The 18,382-nt window shown below is 48.8% G+C and overlaps 1 protein-coding gene across 1 annotated transcript in view; it reads left to right on the forward strand.

Annotated features, from left to right (window-relative positions):
• Positions 1–18,382, forward strand: part of LOC122701456 (nodal modulator 1) — a 55,786-nt gene that overhangs the window by 15,437 nt on the left and 21,967 nt on the right. The window contains exons 8-18 of the mRNA XM_043914407.1: positions 38–175; positions 541–630; positions 3,256–3,361; positions 3,545–3,695; positions 8,254–8,428; positions 9,808–9,949; positions 11,136–11,267; positions 12,398–12,534; positions 14,027–14,114; positions 17,595–17,658; positions 18,221–18,316. Coding sequence (XP_043770342.1) covers positions 38–175; positions 541–630; positions 3,256–3,361; positions 3,545–3,695; positions 8,254–8,428; positions 9,808–9,949; positions 11,136–11,267; positions 12,398–12,534; positions 14,027–14,114; positions 17,595–17,658; positions 18,221–18,316 — 1,319 coding nt within the window. The remainder of the gene's footprint in view (positions 1–37; positions 176–540; positions 631–3,255; positions 3,362–3,544; positions 3,696–8,253; positions 8,429–9,807; positions 9,950–11,135; positions 11,268–12,397; positions 12,535–14,026; positions 14,115–17,594; positions 17,659–18,220; positions 18,317–18,382) is intronic.

An 18,382-nucleotide genomic window follows, 5' to 3' on the forward strand; every position in this document is an offset into this window, starting at 1 on the left:
AAAAGGAAGTCATTATGGCGTTTTCCTCCTGACGTAGGATGTCCTGGGCTGCAACCTCTCCCCGGTGCCCGGGTTCCAGACCCAGGACGAGAGTCTGGAGTACCTGTGCCATGCGGTCTCCAGAGAAGACGGCTCCTTCTCCTTCTTTTCCCTGCCGAGCGGGGGCTATACTGTGGTGAGCAAAGCCGACTTCCCTTCTGTTTATGTTTGGGAGTCTTACGACAGGAGGTGTCAGTGCCCTTGGGATATCAAAGGACCGAATGGTTGGCCTGCAGTTGCACAAACATTTTATTTAGCAGTAACTTAAGTTGTGACTCTGTCCCCTCAGTAACAGCTGCAGAAAGCATAAGTCTTTTCTCTTTTATTTTTATTTTTTTATTTTTTGTCTTTTCTCTTTTAAATGTGAAACCGATATGATTAATAGTGTCTCTTTGCCCACTTTGAACCCCTGGTTATTTGTGGGCTGCTGGCTTTGACTGTTAATATTGATGGTTGAGTCATGTTCCTGGCTCTTGGTAATTAACAGGCTTTTCCTTACAGATTCCTTTCTATAGGGGAGAGAGGATTACCTTTGACGTTGCTCCTTCCAGACTTGACTTTACCGTGGAACACGACAGCCTGAAAATTGAGGTGAGGACTCCCTGCCTTCTGGAGGGATAGGTGTTGGAGTTGCCATTCCTGGGCACAGGTGTGGCAAACGTGTTAAAAAACAATATTTATCTAAAAGTGCTGTTGGAAAAAACAGAATCTTATACTTTCTTCCACTTTATTCTGGCATCCACGGAATCCTTCACATTGCTCACATAACATCTGTATCTTAGTGAATTGGAGCCCTGGTTCTATCTACTTCATTCAGTGAGATATGTTCACTGTCAGTGACATACTTCAGGTACTTTTCTAGTGATGGGCTGATTGGAGTAATTGAAAGAGGCAAAAATTCCTATTCTTGTGTAATTCATGTTCTAATGGCAGAAAGAGACAATATAGTTATAAATAAGTAAATCAGAAAGTATATGAGAAGGTCATGTGTTCTTTAGAAACAAAGCAAGAAAGGAGATTGTATAGTTTCGAGGTCAAGTGGGGGTTGAGGTCTCCTCGGTTGTACTTGGGAAGGCTTCAGGGGGAGGTGACTTTTGAGTAACGGCCTGAAGGGGAAGAGGCAGTGAAGTGTACTTACATCTGTGGGAAGAGTGTGTAAGACGAGGGGTGTGGCAGGTGCAAGAGTCCTGAAGTGTGGCTGGGAGGCGTGGGGATCCCCCGGAGGCCAGGGTGGCTGGAACGGAGGGAGTGAGGAAGGGAGAAAGAGGGGAGGGGGTCAGAGCGGTGACGGGCAGGTCCTGCAGGCCCTGCCGGGCTTTCTGGGCGACAGCTGGCACCTCTGAAAGGTTCTGAGCAGAAGCAGGTGTGCCCGCCTGGCTGCCACGTTGAGCAGGGTCTGCCGGGGGCAAGGTGGAAGCGGGGTACCAGTCTGGAGGCTGTTGTGGCAGGAGACCAGGTGAACTGACAGAGCCTGGGCCATATGGGGTGACCGGTGAGGTGATGGGTAGGGTGAGAGGTGGCCCGACAAACTCCTTAGACCTAAAACAGATGGTGAATGTGTTTTTCATCACATTTCTATCTTTAATTACAGAGGTAGAAAATGGTTACTATAGAAAATGCGCTAGGTCAAATCCCCAAAGAAAACAGCAGCCTTTTATAAGTGGACCACCTAGTGTTACAGTTATTGAAAAAATTAGCTTTTAATCATTTTCTTTTACATTAGAGAGGACTACATTGAAGTAGCTTAAGCGGGTGGAAGCTAGCTTTTAGGTCACATGCTCAGCGGGGTCTGACTCTGCCTTTTAAAATCCACTAAAGCATTTGACTATTCGCTGTACGCTGGAGTAGGGGTCGGAGGGTAAAGGTCAAGCCCTTGGTGCTTCAAGGGACTCCCCAAGAAGGATGGGGGCAGATGAATGGGGAAACACATTTCCCGATTGCAAACCAGAGTTTTAAACAGACTTGAATGGAATTTCAGGAAGCAGTCTATAAGCTAAATAATGTAGGACCATTGAGTCTTGTTCTTTTACTGTATTTCTAACACTTGATTTAGTGCCAGGTACTTGGCGGGTGCCTAATAAAGATGATTGTTGAGCGAATAGATAATTTAATAAGTGGGTTAACCATGTCTTTTTAGACAAAGAGCTATCTGACTAAAGAGGAAGCCATTTTCTTAAAGCTCTCAAGTGCCGTCACATGTATGCATTCCATCCATTCATTCAGGAGTCATTTATTGAGTGCCTACTGTGTACCAGGTAGCTAAGACAGAAGAGGTCCCTGTTTTTATGGAGCCCACGTTCTAGTGGGATGTAGACAAACTAGGAAGAAATCAAACAAGGACATTGGAAAGTTACTGGCTATTGGGAAGGTTTTTGCTGAAACCTCTAAAGTAGATTAGTGTGATTGTCAGTGCATGGTGGGGCAAGAGGCAGGGGCTCCCGAGAGAGGGTAGTCAGGGAGGGCGTCTCGGGGGTGGTGATGGTTTGAGCAGAACCTGAAGGATGAGATGGGACAGCCCATCTCCCGTCTTCTCCAGGTGCGGTAGGAGATCCAGGCTGAGGGAGCAGCTGGTATGAAAGCCCCACATGGTGAAGGCAAGTGGGAATCCCAGATCAGGGTGGCTGAAGCCCAGTGACTGCAGAGGGCCGGGTGCTGCCCCTCACAGGCAGGGAGGGTGCAGACACAAACCGACCTGAGAACGTGGGGTGAGGGGATGTGCAGCAGTAGGGGCCGAGCGAGGGGGTGTAGGTGGACTTAGGACTGGAATTCCGGTGTGGCGGGAAAGCAGAAGGGCCTGAGAGACCTTGCAGAGGTGGAATCCACGGGACTGTGATGCTGGCGGGTGGGCAGCGGGGAGCACGGTGATCCTGGGTTTGGCTGGGAGACTACGGGGTGGCCTGGCCCCCCGGAAACGGCGTCTGGAGGGGAGAGGGCATGGAGGGGGGCTCTCACAGGTCTGACTCAGTGGTCTGTGGGGAAGTCAGTCTCTCGAGCTTTTTCATTCAGTTATTTGACAAATAGCCATTTTCGGGGAATCTAAGGAAGAAGACAGACGTGGGAAGGGATTGCTGGTGGGTGAGTCGGGAGGGAGCCGGGCTGTCGCGGGGGACCAGGAGGAGCCAGCGTGGGCCGGCATGCTGAGCGGTGGCACGAGGGGGCTAAGGGGGCTTCCTTAGCTCAGGTACACGACAGCTTCTCCCTGTTCCTCATCTTCAGCCGGTGTTCCACGTCATGGGATTCTCTGTCACTGGGCGGGTCTTGAATGGACCGGAAGGCGAAGGTGTCCCGGATGCGGTGGTCACGCTAAACAACCAGATCAAAGGTGGGCAGACACGCTGGGCCCAGGCCTGATTGCCGGGGCTGGGTTTTGCTACAGGGGGAAATGGAAAGGAAACAAAATCTTAACAACAGTGTGAAAACAAGCCAGCTTTCGGTATCCCCATGTAGATGAGGAACATGCAGCTGTTTTCGGCTCATCCTTTGTTGGCATATTTTTGTTCTACAGTCAAAACAAAAGCTGATGGCTCGTTTCGCCTGGAGAACATAACCACCGGGACGTACACCATCCACGCCCAGAAGGAGCACCTGTACTTTGAAACCGTCACAATCAAAATCGCGCCCAACACGCCTCAGCTGGCTGACATCATCGCCACGGGGTAAGGGGATTGTGGGGGTCACCACAGGGTAAGGGGATCGTGGGGGTTCCGGGGCTTACATTGGCAGTCAGCAGAGAACAGAGCATCTTCAACCTGACCATGTGTTTCTGCCATGGAGTCCCATCCAGTCTCCGACACCTGTGGAGACTCAGCTGGCTTCTTTAGAAAGATCAGAGCTAAATGTTATAAACTGAAGGTACTTAGCTGTTGGCTGCTTCCCGAAAATCATCTTGCTTCAAAATTAAAGTGAGTTTATGATAGAAGAGGATCTGTCGTGCCTGACTTCACATCTGTGGGGCCTTCCTTGGCTTAATTGGAAGGTAGTGTAGTTGGTTGAGAACGTTGGTTGTTAAGATGCTTCGGATCATGGTCACAGTTCTTCCTGTTTTGTTGTGCTTAGCGTGAGTTGTGAGGGGACATGCTGTGGTTGAATTCCTATATTTCATCACATAGTGACCACGTTTAGTGCAGAGAACCCTGGCCTTGGGGTAGAGTCTGGGTCTTTCTTATCTGCATGTTCCCTAGAGAGCGGAGGTGGGGGGAGGCTGCCATCTTTTCCTTGGCAGTAGGTGCTCACTAAACAGTTGGCTCAGTTGGTAAAGAATCTGCCTGCACTGCAGGAGAGATGCGGGTTCGATCCCCGGGTTGGGAAGATCCCCTGGAGAAGGGAATGACCACCCACTCCGGTATTCTTGCCTGGAGAATCCCATGGACAGAGGAGCCTGGTGGGCTATGGGGTGGGGCAGGGTCTGCGTGGAGAGTGGCCCCTCAGAGCAGCGTGGTGTGGATGAGGGGGCACAGCGCCTGGTGTTGCTGGAGTGGAAAGTGCTGAGCGGACGGAGGGAGCAGGTGTCACAGGGCCTCTTCATGCCCCATTGGAAGCGGGGGGCTTTTTCCATCAGGGAGAAAAGTCAAAGGCCAGTAAACAGTTGTAAGCATGGAGGTAACATGGTTAGATTTTTGTCTTCAGTGAGACACGTTGGTGCTATGGCGGGGAAGGCCTCGAAGGGTCGAGACGAGGGTGCGGGAGGCCTGAAAGCGGAGTTGACGAGGGCCTGTATGATGGAGAGATGTCTCGGGGTGCCCAGTCTGAGAGGGAGAGGAGCCAGGCAGGGCTGAAGCGTCAGTTGTGACCACGGGGTCTGCAGGCCCACTAGGTGGCGCTCTTCACCAGGTGCTGAGATGGATTGTGAATCCGGAAGACTTGGTGGCAGAACCTGAAAAGTGTAGGAGCAGGTAGAAGTGGATCTGTGGACCGGAAATAGAATGTCAGCCCTCGAGGGGCGGCCTTAGAGGAGCCTGGGGCGGGGGCTTTAGATGTGACCTCCCGCCGGTCACGGGGGTCCGGGAGCTGAGCCCTGAAGACACGCTTTACTGGCCTGGTCACTGAGGAGGTTTTCTCTAGGCAGGTGGGGGCTCTGGGTCAGGGACTCAGCGAGGAAGCAGACCCCCGAGGAGCCTCAGGAAGTGATCCTGGGCTTCAGTTCTCCCTTTTTCACGAGCAGTTCTGAGCGGCGACTCTGGGGGAGGCCCCGAGGTGAATGCTGGGTGTGTACAGTGAGCCAGACTAATGTTGCAAAGTCAGGGCTGTGGGCTTTCCGGGAGGCAGACTTAAGGCAAGGAACCAGTGATCGTAAGATACAGTGGGTGTGCTGGACGCGCCTGGGGACCCCCAGGGGACTTCCTTCAGGGTGGGGGCTGTGGAGGCCGAGACCTTCGGGACGGCTGAAAGGTAGCCGAGTGGACGACTTGGCAGGTGGAGGGGGTCAGCTTGTTGCAGGAGGGGGGTCCCTCCTGGAAGGGAGCTCTGGGTAGAGGGGTGGGGGGGACAGACAGCGTGGGTGGGGGTGACGGTGAGGCCTTGTGGCCATCTCGTGGGGTGGGCTTTTCCCCAGGTGAGTGGAGACTGTGGATGGGTTTTCAGCCACGGAGCTATGAGTCAGGGTTCTTTGGGAAGATTTTCTTTTCTTTTCCTGACTGCTCTGTGGGGAATAAATGTGTTTGGCGGGGCGGGGGGGAGCCAGAGTAAACTGGAGGGAGTAAATAGGAGGTGCTGGAGGAGTTTTCTGGAGGATATGGTGACCAGTGGGACCTGAGACCGGGTTCTGGGTGGAGGGAAGGAGTAGGTAAGTTTGATGGGTGATAGGCCTGTGCCTCAGAGCCCAGGTTTCCTGTTTCAGGCATTTGGGGAGATGGAGGAGGTACCATTCTCCATTCATGGAGGTAGGGAAACATAGTTTGATTTTACATTTATTCTTTGAAATGGAATTTTGAGTCAAAGAGAAACAGCATTCATTGAGTATCTTTGGAAAAGCTGATCATTCTCCTTTTGGTCCATATAAGCACATTTGTCTTTTAATTCATTGATATTACTTTTTCTTTTATTCCCTTTTAAAACATTATTTATTTGAAAAAGAAAAAAAAAACTGAGTTAAATGACAGTGAGAATGTAGCTGTCTCAGTCGGCACCAAAATTACTAATTTTCTCTCCATAAATGTATTGAATTCTGATGAAAGAATTTTTTTTTTTCAGAGTTTAAACTTTTTATTTTGTTTTGGGGTATAGCCCATTACCAGTGTTGTCTGATGAAAGAATTTGTTGACACAAATTGATTTTTAAGGGCTTCAATGTAACAAACACTCTCCTACCAGCTTTTTAGTTCTTTTTCTAAACTAATGTGTATTTGAGGTTTAGTGTAATTGATCACTTCTCTTTAATGGAGAATTTGAGTAAAACAGGTTAAAGTAACATAACAGTAACCATAACAGGTCATATGGTTAAAGTATTAAAACTTAGGCAAAGGAGTCCAACTTGTAATGAATAAGGGGACTTCTCCTCCTGAAAAAGACACAAATGAAGAGAGTATGGAAACCTTGAGAACAATGCTTTTAGAATTCCCTTCCTGTCGATTTTCTCTGAAAGCACACAGTGGGGAACCAAAAAAAAGGGCAAAACCTTTGCATCCAGATCAGGGCTTGGCACACTTTTTTTCCGTCAAAGACCAGAGAATAAATATTTTAGACTTCATGGGCCCATACAGTCTTTGTGACGAAGCCCACCATAGACAATTCATAAATGAATGGGCATGGCCATGTTCCAGGAAAACTTTATGTGTGCACACTATAATGATATACTTTTTATATGTCACGAGAGAGTCTTTTGATTTTTTTTTCCTTTTTAACCCTTTAGAAGTGTGAAAACCATTCTTAGCTCATGGTCCCAACCAAAACAGGTGGCTGGTGTGACTTGACCGGTGGGCTGTGGTGTCTTACCCCCTGCTGTCCAGCCTGAACCCTCGTGGCCAGCCTGGTCCCATCCCTTTAGAGCAGTGGTCCCCAACCTTTTAGGCACCAGGGACCTGTTTTTTCTTTTCTTTTCTTTTTTGAGATCTGATTTTTGGAAGACAGTTTTTCCATGGTCTAGGGGAAGGCGGGGGCTTCTGTGATGATTCAGGTACTTTATTTATTTACTGTGCACTTTATTTCTTTATGACATCAGCTCCAGCTCAGATCATCAGGCAGTGATGAGACCCAGGAGGCCGGGACCTCCGCTCTGGAGAGGTGACCGTGCCCTGCACGGCTTCCTGGTTCCTTGTGCTGTTTTTTCTTTGCAGCCGAGTGGGCATGCCGGCATCCAGTGCACCCCCTTATTATCCAGCACTGAATCCAGCATTTTTTAATCTCTTCCTGTCAAAAGTAACAGCTGATTTTTATCTAAAGCGATTCTCTTTAAGATTACGAAATGTAAATTTTAGGCAGTTGCAGAATTGCTTGTGACCTCCAGCCGTGGGACATGATTACAACTGACTAAACATGAAGACGGCCACTCGGTGGACACTGGGCTTTGCTGGTGTTTGTTAGCGGGTGGATGTGCCTTTCATGTGCTTCTGGAAATGTGCTATGTGGTACTTTACACTCTGCTCATTTGCAGTCTCCAGTCTGAGTCGTTACCTTAATAGGGCTTTTCAATTATAAGTTGCTTCTGTAGCTCCAGCTCCTAAGGAGTTCAATTTTAGCTCTGCATTTCTTTAAACTTAATTACCTTTCCTATTCAGATCTCTCAGATTGCTTTTCTCTGTGCGTTATGTATACTCACAGGCGAGGAAGCCGTCTTTGATAACCCTGCCTTGTTTTACCGCCTGGGTAATACTGCACTTCCTCAGGCAGCTCACAGCTCTTGCTTTTAAGGACTTGCCCACATTCTCAGTTCGTGGCTGCTCCACCGCCAACGACCCAATTACCTGAAACGTTTTTATCATCTACAAATTGTCTGAAAACCGCTTCTGCAGTGGGGAAGGGCCAGCTGTCACCCAGAACACACAAACAGCCCTGCCCCAGGCCCGCCCTCTGCCTTTCCATGTGCAGAAAGTGCTCCAGTCTTCTTTCTAATGATTGCTTGTGAAATTGGAGTCGTTGGGGCTGTATTCCTGTCTCTTCATTAAGATCACACTAGTCTCCGGGATGCGGGCTGGAAGCGGGATGCCGAGTCTGGGTTGCCAAGCACCTTTCCTGTGATAATTGAGTTCTCCTGCTGGGCTGAATGGTCCTCTTGTTGCAGGTTCAGTGTCTGTGGCCAGATATCAATCATTCGCTTCCCTGACGCTGTCAAGCAGATGAGTAAATACAAAGTTGTCCTGGCCTCTCAAGACAAGGACAAGTCTTTGGTCACCGTGGAGACAGACGCTCAGGGATCATTCTGTTTTAAAGCGAAACCAGGGACCTACAAAGTTCAGGTACGACGAATTTGGTTCCGTTTAAGATATTTGAAAAACAAACAACAACAACAACGATTTGAAAGGGTTATTTTAAGATGGGATCAGAGAAGGAGCATTTTCCTTCCCAGCTTCTCATTTTGCAAACTTGCCATTCCTGCTCATAGTCAGTAGAGCAGACAGGCAGCCGGCTTGAGAGGATGCAACAGGCGTTTCCCTTTTCCCGTCCTGATGTTTATTAGGGGTTAGTATCAGGCTGCCAGTCACTCGTCTGCCTCCTCAGGCTTCTGGCCGCTGTAGAATATCCACGGGTCCCCAGAAGAGATCAGAGTGAACGCTCTATTCGTGGCAGCTCAGTTACACCCACAGAGCCTGGCTTCTGGACCCTGAGGCCAGAATGGAGCTTCCCATTTCCTGCCCGGCTGTAAATTGAAGATGCTGAGCAGGCCCCACGTGATTCCCCCATCCATCTCCCTGGTGGAGAAGCCGGGGAGACCCTGGCCTGTGCTCTCACCGCCGGGGTGAAGGCCTGAGCACAGGTGGGGGCAGGAGGCCAGAGGTAAGACAAAAGCAGAGGTCAGCCCACCAGCCCCACACTGAGACCATGTCTTAGTGGGTCTCAGGCTCTAACAAATCAAGTCGGCTGCTGCTCCTCCTCCTCCCTGGGGAGGAGCAGGGGATGGGCGAGGGGAGGGAGTCAGGGAGGGTCCTTCTAAGACTTTGCTCTCCTCCAGGCCAGTGGGAGCTCCCAACTCTGAGGAGATGGGGTAGGGGCACAGCCTTCCCCCAGCGTCCACGAACAGCATGCTGTGTGGGTGGTCAGCTTCTTTACCAGCCAGCCAGCTTCTTGTGATGTTGGCCACATAGACAAGCCTTTGGAGACTCCTTCAGAGGCACAATCAGGAACTTTTCCAAGGAAGGGCAGTTCTGGAATGTGATCTCTCTAGGGATGAAGAAGGCCAGCACTGCCTCCTCTCCCAGCCCCTCTTGTGAGCCTGAGAAAGGCACGAAGAAATGAGGGAAGGTCCACTGTTGGTCATCCACGTGGGTCCACAAGCTCACAGTGCATGTCACAAGTGACCTCACGCCAGAATCAGGTTCTGGATTTAGTGTGGTCTCCACCCAGGATACACATGATCGATAACAGCTTTGCGTGCCCCGATACACTTTTATGTGCACCCTGACACCGCGGAAGGCTGGTGTTCTATGTCTGATTAGAAATATGTTTTCTTCACACCAGCAATATGCAGATTTGTTGTGATTATAAATCTATGCCTAGGAATGAACCTTCTCCTTCAGACTCCATCTAGCCTCAGGTCCAGATGGATGATCTGGCATCCTGTTGGCCAGGGAGCAGCGACCCTGAGGTAGCTGCTGATGTTGTCCTGTGTGTCCCACAGGTGATGGTTCCTGAGGCAGAGACCAGGGCGGGGCTGACGCTGAAACCCCAGATGCTGCTGCTGGCTGTGACTGACAGGCCTGTGATGGACGTGGCCTTTGTGCAGTTTTTGGCATCGGTTTCTGGGAAAGTCTCTTGTCTGGGTAAGACGTCAGTTGAAAGCAAGAACAGATGAGTGGAAGAAGCAGGTGGGGAGAGGTGGGGTTTGGGTGGGCTCTTCCTCACTGGGCGGCGGCGAAGGTGACAACACAAGCTGACCTGGGGAGTGGTGTGTGCAGTTCTTTCTGAATAATCGCCGCAATCTCCAGGAACCTTTCTCTTGGAATACTCCTGCTTTGGCTCCCAAAAGAACATGTGGGATTCTTTTTCTGAAAGGAGCTGGGCCCAGGTTTCAATCCCGGCCCTGTCACTTACCAGTATGAGACTGTAAGCATTTACTTGCCCAGCCTCAGTTTTCCTTCAATAAAATGGGAATACTGCTGCTCTCAGAGGGTCTTAATGAGGCTTAAATGTGGTCATATCAAGAGGCCGTATAGCATAGTGGTTAAGATCATAGACTGGAGCCGGACCACATGGGTTTGAACCATTGCTATGTGATGTAGGGTAAGTTACTTAACCTCTCTGTGTTTTGAGTCCCTCATCTGTCATGTGGAGATGTTAATAGTACCTGCCTCACGAGGTTATTGTGATGATCAAAGGAGTTAATGTGTGTATGGTAAAGAATCTGCCTGCAATGTGGGAGACCCAGGATTGATCCCTGGGTCAGGAAGATCCCCTGGAGAAGGGCATGGCAACCCCCTCCAGTATTCTTGCCTGGAGAATCCCATGGACAGAGGAGCCTGGTGGGCTACAGTCCATGGATTCACGAAGAGTCTGACATGACTGAGCAGCTAACACTTTTTCATAGCCGTTAGAAGTACCTGGAACACAGCAAGAGCCATCTAAATCTTTGCCATTATTAGTAATATGGTGACGATGATAAAGGGCCCAGTTCTATACCTGGTATGAAGTGGGCATTCAAGAAAGTTTCATTGCCTTTCTGACTTTTTCTCTGGCTCCCGTTGATGCCCATAAATATTGTTTCTGCCACTCCAATAAGAGTTGGGCAGCCTCATTGCTTGCTGCTAGTGCTTACATGGTGGGAGAGGTGGGGGTGTGGGTGCAAACGTCTTAGAATCAAGTAGATGCCCGTTAGCTTTGAAGGACCCCTCCTGGTGCTGCCCTTCAGGAGCTAAGCGGTAGCAAGCAATGCACAGAGGTTGAGGGTTCGAACTGGTGCTTTGGTTCCCAAGGCCGTCGAGCGAGGCCTCCTGCATCTTTTCTCTACAGACGCTTGCGGTGACCTGCTGGTGACCCTGCAGTCCCTGAGCCGCCAGGGCGAGAAGCGGAGCCTCCAGCTCTCCGGCAAGGTCAACTCAATGACTTTCATGTTTGACAACGTGCTGCCCGGAAAATACAAGAGTAAGAACTGAAGGCCGCACTTCCTGTCTTTGTAAACTTTCTGAAAACCTGCTCTCTAGTTGCATCCCAGCTATACAGCTGTACTTGTTTAACTCTGGTTTGTCCTTTGACCTTGAGTTTGCATTATTTGGCTTGGGCAGTAATGCAGGAGTTGAGGCTTTCTGAACCAATTGCCACCTCATCAGGATGACCCACACACTTCTCCTCATGCCATTTTATTTGTAAATTGCTAAAAACAGTGTCACATGATTACACTGACATGTTCTCCTGCTTAGCAGCTGTGTGATCCTGGCAGCTTACTTGATCTCCCCAGGACTTGGTTTCCCCTTCTGAAGTAGGAGTCACAGAACCTTTCTGCAGAGTGATGGAATCTGGTTTGTAAAGCCCGGCACAGTGCCTGGGAAGGAGAAGGCACTTTTCCTCGCCTTCCTCAAGAAGCTGCCCATAGCCTGTGTTTTTGCTCTGTCAGAATTCAGCTTGAAGCTGCTGGCTGTAAACAGCTTAGAAAGTAGTAGACTGATTTTTCAGGCAAATTATGTTGTCAATGTCAGGTGTTGGCAAACTATGGTCTGAGGGTGACTGCCTATTTTTATGAGTAACGTTTTATCGGAACACAGCCACGCCCATTTGTTGTGTGTTGTCTGTGGCTGCCTGTGTGCTGCTCAGTTGGATTTCTTTGTTAGTGATTTTAATGGCCGTTGGTTTCAGGTTTTTTTTTTCTCCTTTAGCAATTCGTTATTCCCAGCATGGCCAGCTCTCTATATATACCTACACACACACATATTTGTCTGTATGTATGTGCACATAGGGGCTTTCCTGGTGGTTCAGTGGTGATGAAGTCACCTGCCAAAGCAGGAGACACAGATTTGATCCCTGGGTTGGGAAGATCTCCTGGAGAAGAGCATGACACCCCCTCCAGTATTCTTGCCTGGGGAATCCCATGGACAGAGAGGTCTGGGGGGCTACAGCCTGTGGGGTCTGAAAAGAGTCAGACATGACTGAGTGGCTCGACAATAAGAGCAGTGTGTGTATAAACTCGCTCCCGCACTTTGTTAGCGCTGTTTTTCTGGGGGTATTCAGGGAGGTGGTGCGCTCTGCCCACATGGGGGCCCATGTTCTGTACTTTGCAGTCAGCATCCTGCATGAAGACTGGTGCTGGAAGAACAAGAGTCTGGAGGTGGAGGTGCTGGAGGACGACGTGCCCGCCGTTGAGTTCAGGCAGACGGGCTACATGCTCCGGTGCTCTCTTTCCCACGCCATCACTCTGGTAAGCCGGCTGCTAAGGAGGCCTCATTTGGAAGGACACTCGCCCTATGTAGTGCGAGAAGGACGAGTGTGCCAAGAGGATCGTCAGCATAGTCAAGCCAGATTTCCTTTTCTGCCCCTCAGCTCACCCACCTATTATGGAAACACTGTCAGGAAGCATGTTAAGTCCCTTAGTGGAAAGATGCCTTTATTGGGGAGAGTTCCTTGTCCTGGCTCCACGTTAAAACTAACTTTGACTAGTGATTTAGGAAAGCCGTTGATGTAGTGCAGAGCATGTGGGCTTTTTAGGCCTGGCCAAGTTCGAGTAATGTTTGCGAGCCTCCATTTTCTCTTCTGAATTTGAGATCATAGTACTCACTCCCCAGGGCGGCAGTGAGGTATGAGTAAATCTCTTAGGTATTAGTAGTTTTCCCGTGTACCCTGCTCTTGCTTATGGACAGGTGCGGCTGGGCAGAGCTGGCTGTCCTCTTGCAGCCTCTGTGGCTGGGTTGGCAGTTGCCCAGGGGGTTTTAGGAAGGGGAGCATCTGTGTCGCCCTGCGTAGGTCCGTTCCTGAGCGTCGTATAATCTCCTGACTTCTGGCAACGGCAGGTGTCATTGTCCGGTCTCAGGGCAAAACAGGGGCAAATGACAGTTAAGTGGCTGCTTGTGTTAGACACCAGAGCAGTGAGACTGGTCTCTCTAATGCCAGTTGAGTGCTGGAACCGCTCAACTACCAGTGGTCCCAGGCAGCTTTGTTACAGGAAACGGGTTGATTAATAATCCGGTTGAGAACAAGTGAGAGACATTCGGGAAACCATTGCTTGATTTCCATTTCTCTTAGACTAAGAACGTACTCCTAATGATGGCCAGCCCTTCACTGACTCCCACCTCACCCCCTTCCCCTCTCCCTCTCATTTACTGGGCCCTGGCACACCAGCTGCCTCCAGTTCCACACCAAGCTCGGTCCCTTCCCCGGGCCTTTGCACATATTCTTCTCTGCCCTAAATGCTGCGTCTTCTCCACAACTGAGCATAGTTGCTTCTTCTCATTATTCAGGCTGAAGCCCCAGTGTTACCTGCTCGGGGTGGGGCCTGTCTTGAGGCCAAGCTGAACAAGCCTCTGCGGTGGGCGCTGTCTCCTGCTCCCTGTTTATTTCCTGCTAAGCTCAATGACTTCCTAGCTGAAATCTACTGACTTCTCTATTGATTGCATGGATTTTCTGTCTTCCCATATCAGAATGTAAACCACGCTGAAAACAAGAGCCGTGGCAGCAAACAGGGCCTAGCCTAGGGTCTGCCGCATAGCAGGTGCTCAGTAAATGTTAGTTGATTGAATGAGAAAGATCACGCTTCTGTTGGAAGTTTTGGAAGACTTTTAATTTTCCCCTGGCATCCAGCTGTTCAAATGATTAATGTGCAAAACAGATGACTGGTTCAGAAACAGAAATCTTATTCATCATCTGGGTGTCTCCATCTTCCCTGGTAAGGCATTGTATTGGCTTTGCTCCCTTAGGAATTTTACCAGGATGGGAATGGACCTGAGAACGTGGGGATTTATAACCTCTCCAAAGGAGTCAACCGATTCTGCCTGTCCAAGCCCGGTGAGTCTGGAAGGATTGATGTCCTCTGAGTGAGGGAAATGGAGAGGCTCTCGAGGGTGTTTTCAGAGGTGTTTTTCCCCATCTCGGTTCAGTTTGCATCAAGCTATCAGTTTTGGTTGTGGGTAACGCCTCTGGAGGGAGCAGCATTTTTACCCAGAGAATTAGAGCTGGGGGTTGGCACATGTTCCCAGGCTCTGAGTTTGAGTTGGGTCCAGACCACGGGGCCCTTTCACTTCTAAAAATTGAACACCATCAGCCCATGACCTCTCCTGGTGAGTGATCACTCCCACCTTGCTTAAAATCCTTTAGTGGCTTCTTTCTCTCTTTGTTAATCACTTTATTGAGATGCAATTTGCAGACCATAAAATTCACCCACTTAAAATGTACAATGCAGTGATTTTTAGTAAATATACCTAGCCATACAACCATATAATCCAGTTCAGAACATTTTCATCGTTCTAGTGATTCCTTCCTACATGTTTACAGTTCATCTCTATTCCCAGCTTTTGGCAACCACTAATCTATTTTCTGTCTCTGTGAATTTGCCTTGTTTGGACACTTCATATAGTGAGATCGTACAATACTGTTATTTTTTAGGCTCCTTTCACTTAGCATAATGTTTTTGAAGTTCTTTCAGGTCATAGCAGATGTTAATAATTTGTTCTTTTTTATTGGTGAACAGTATTCTGTAGCATGGATGTATCCATTTTTTTTTTTGTATCCATTTACCAGTTGGTGGGTATTTGAATTGTTTCCAGTTTGGGGCTATTATGAATAATGTTGCTATGAACATTTGTGTACAGGTTTTGTGTGGACATCTGTTGGGGAGATACCTAGGAATGGAATCAAATGATAAATTTATGCTTAATTTTTTCAGAAACTGCCAAAATATTTTCTGAGAACGCTGTATTTGCCATTTGATATTCCCACCAGCTATGTCTGAGGGTTTCGGTTTTTCTACCTCTTTACCATTATTTGTTACTATCTTTTTGATTTGTAGCACCCTGGTGCTACAAAGTAGTTTTATTTTGTGTTTTCCTAAGGAATAATTTTGGGACTTCTGTTGGTTTCAAGATAAAGTACAGTAACCTCCATTTACCCACAGTTTCGCGTCCCACAGTTTCAGTTACCTCTGGTCGATTGCAGTCCAAAAACATTAAATGGGAAATTCCAGAAATAAACAGTTTATACCTTTTAAATTGCATGCCTTCTGAGTAGCGTGGTGAAGTCTCTGACTGTCTTGCTCCTGTCCGGCCCTTTAGCACATCTGCATATGTGTTACTCACCTGTTAGTGTAGATAAAAACTTAGTACGTAGAGGGTTTGGTACTATCTGTGATTTCAGGCATCCCCTGGGGGTCTTCCACGTGTACACCACGGATAGGGCACAGTCATGTACAAAACGCTTAATCAGACCTTGAGCTCCTGTGTGACCTAGCTCTACCTGTCACTCTGTTCCAGCCACTGCGTTCTGTGTTTTAATTAGGATGCCTTTGGCTGCAAGTAACAAAATCTGTATGACAGCCCCCGACAAGTGGGGTTAATTTGGTTCATTAACAAAGACTAGCGGCGGTACTTCTCTGGTGGTGCAGTGGTTAAGATTCTGCCCTTCCAATGCAGGGGACACGGGTTTGATCCCTGTTTGGGGAACTAAGATCCCGCATGCCATACAGTACGACCGAAAAATGAAAACAAAACAAAACAAAGACTAACAGCTCAGGCGTGGGTTCAGATGGTAGGTGTTAGGGTTGGTGTCTTTGTGATTCTTTTAGCCCTTTCCCTTGCTTTTTTTAAAAATAAGCTATGCTCTTAATTCTTTTTTTTTTTTTTAATTTTTAAAAAGTGTATTCTGTGCTTGGTCTTTGTTGCTGTGTGGGCTGTTCTTTAGTTGCAGTGAGCAGGCTTCTCACTGTGGTGGTTTCTCTTGTTGCTGAGCACAGGCTCTTGGGCCCACGGGCTTCAGTAATTGCAGCTCCTGGGCCCTAAAGTGCTTTCTCAATAGCTGTGGTGCAGTGACTAAACAACAGCAGAACGGGCTTAGTTGCTCCGTGGCATGTGGAATCTTCCTGGACCAGAGTTCAGACCCTTGTCTCCTGCCTTGGCAGGTGGACTTTACCTCTGAGCCACTGGGGAAACCCCCACTTGTTTGTTTGGTTTTTTTTTTTTTTGCCTTGTTTTCAAGGTGCCAACTGTTGCTCCAGAAAACTTATGTTTAGGGCAAGAAGGTGAGAGGAGGGGTGGGCAAACATTTTCCATGCCACATCCTCCAGGAAACTTCCCTTATGTCTTATCATCCAGAACCGTGTCTCATGGCCAATTCTAGCTGCAAGGGAGCCTGGGGCAGCTGGATTTGCTGCTGGAGGCTGGCATGCTTTCACCCTGAACGTAAGCGGGAGCTGGTGTGAAGGCAGGAAGGCAGCTGTTAGGGGGGCGGCCAGCAAGCCTGTGGTTCAGGTGTGTGCTCTGCCTCAGTGCCCGCCACCCCCACCCCGCTCCCCCTTCACCTAGCCCTGCCGACCCGCCTGTCACTTCCTGGTTCTGATGTTCCTCCCCAGGGAGGCTAGTGCCCCAGTGTCGCTGGGAGCTCGCTACCTCGTGCCCACGAGGCCCGGGTCCTCCCCGGACCACACCCATCACACCTGGTGGCCGTAGAACTCCTCTCTCTCTCTGTAGATGGCAGATCCCATGAAGGCAGGGACTCTGTGTGTTCCCCACTCTGTGTCAACACTTGGCACAACACCTGGCCCGAGTGTTGGCCTGTCAACATTTGTCAAATGAGAGAACAAAGAAAATGAATGAAGAAACCTAATAATTTTTTTTTTTTAGGTAACTGCACTGAGGCTTAATCAGTGTGATGAGAATTGCAGAGGTGATTTGAACGAATTTCATGTTGGGTTAGGCAGATGGCCAGAATGCTGGTGAAAGATCATTTGGGAGAATCCACTGTTACACTTGGCTCCTTCCTGAAACTGTATTCTTCTGGCAAACAACATCATATGTCCTTAATCTGAGTGTTAGCCTGATTAGCTCATGGCGTGGAAGTGTTTTCTGTAGCTATTTCTTGGGTTTTCTGGGACTTCTCTGCCCCATGCACCTTTTAGGAATATTTATAGGACGGAGTCCAGACTGTGACAGTCTTTTGGATCTTTAACAGAATCTGTTAAGTAGGAAATTCTCGGTCTGAATCACAGCACAAACTACTTCCTGTTCTTCCTCGTGCATGTGTGTTAGCTTGGTCTGCGCAGGCTAAACCACTGTGAGCTGTTAAATGATGGAAAATGAAAATCCCGACCTGGTGAGCAGACCTTTGAGTGGGTGGGTCATTGGTAAGAAGCTGTCCGTAGGCAGTGGAAAAGGCATTTCTGATCCGGTATGTGATATGTTAGGAAGGAGAGGCACTGCCTTGGGATTCCAGATGTTGGAATTGCTCAGTGGAATAGATGCTCTTCTCTGAAAATGACTTTTGATTTCCTGGCTTCAGGTGTGTACAAGGTGACCCCTCGCTCCTGCCACCGGTTTGAGCAAGCGTTCTACACCTATGACACGTAAGTCGGGTGCTGACCGCTCTTGTGGTGTCTGTGGAGGGGAGTGAGCGTGGATCTCTGCGACAGTTATTTCTGAGAACAAGGGGATTTTTTTGCATGTTTTCTGGAAGCAGTAAGGTTAGGCAGTGAAAAGAATTTGTAGATAAGGATTTTAAGACACTTGGGTAAATTACCGAGGAAGCGAAGATAGAGCTCTTCCCCAAGAATTCTGTAAACCCAGGACGGAAGGCTATGGTTTTGATCTGGCTTGAATGTAACGTCTGTTGAATCTTCCAGCCTCACTGATAGGAATTTCTCAAGCTCAAGTCTACGATTTTCCTGTTTTTACAAATGCTTGTGGGTTTCAATGGGAATTAGAGACGTAAAGTTTGGGAATGGAGAATCCGTTTACCCTTAAAGACACTTGTATGTATTTCAGAAGTTTTTTCATGCCAAGCTAAGAGCAGTTTCACATAGTATATTTCAGGGTCAGGAAGGTCGCCCATAAAGGGCATTGTTTGTGATCCTTTGAGGCTGTCGAGGCGATGTTATGGTGTTTTCTTTCCACCTCTCTGATTTACAGGTCTTCACCCAGTATCTTGACATTGACAGCCATTCGCCATCACGTCCTTGGAACGATCACCACTGACAAAATGATGGATGTGACTGTGACAATCAAGTAAGGCTGGTGCTCCATGGTGGGCCGAGCGTGGGAGGGTGGGGGGCCAGGCCATCTTCTCTCAGA

This window comes from Cervus elaphus, chromosome 10 (assembly GCF_910594005.1).
Source record: "Cervus elaphus chromosome 10, mCerEla1.1, whole genome shotgun sequence".
NCBI classification, from domain to species: Eukaryota; Metazoa; Chordata; class Mammalia; order Artiodactyla; family Cervidae; genus Cervus; species Cervus elaphus.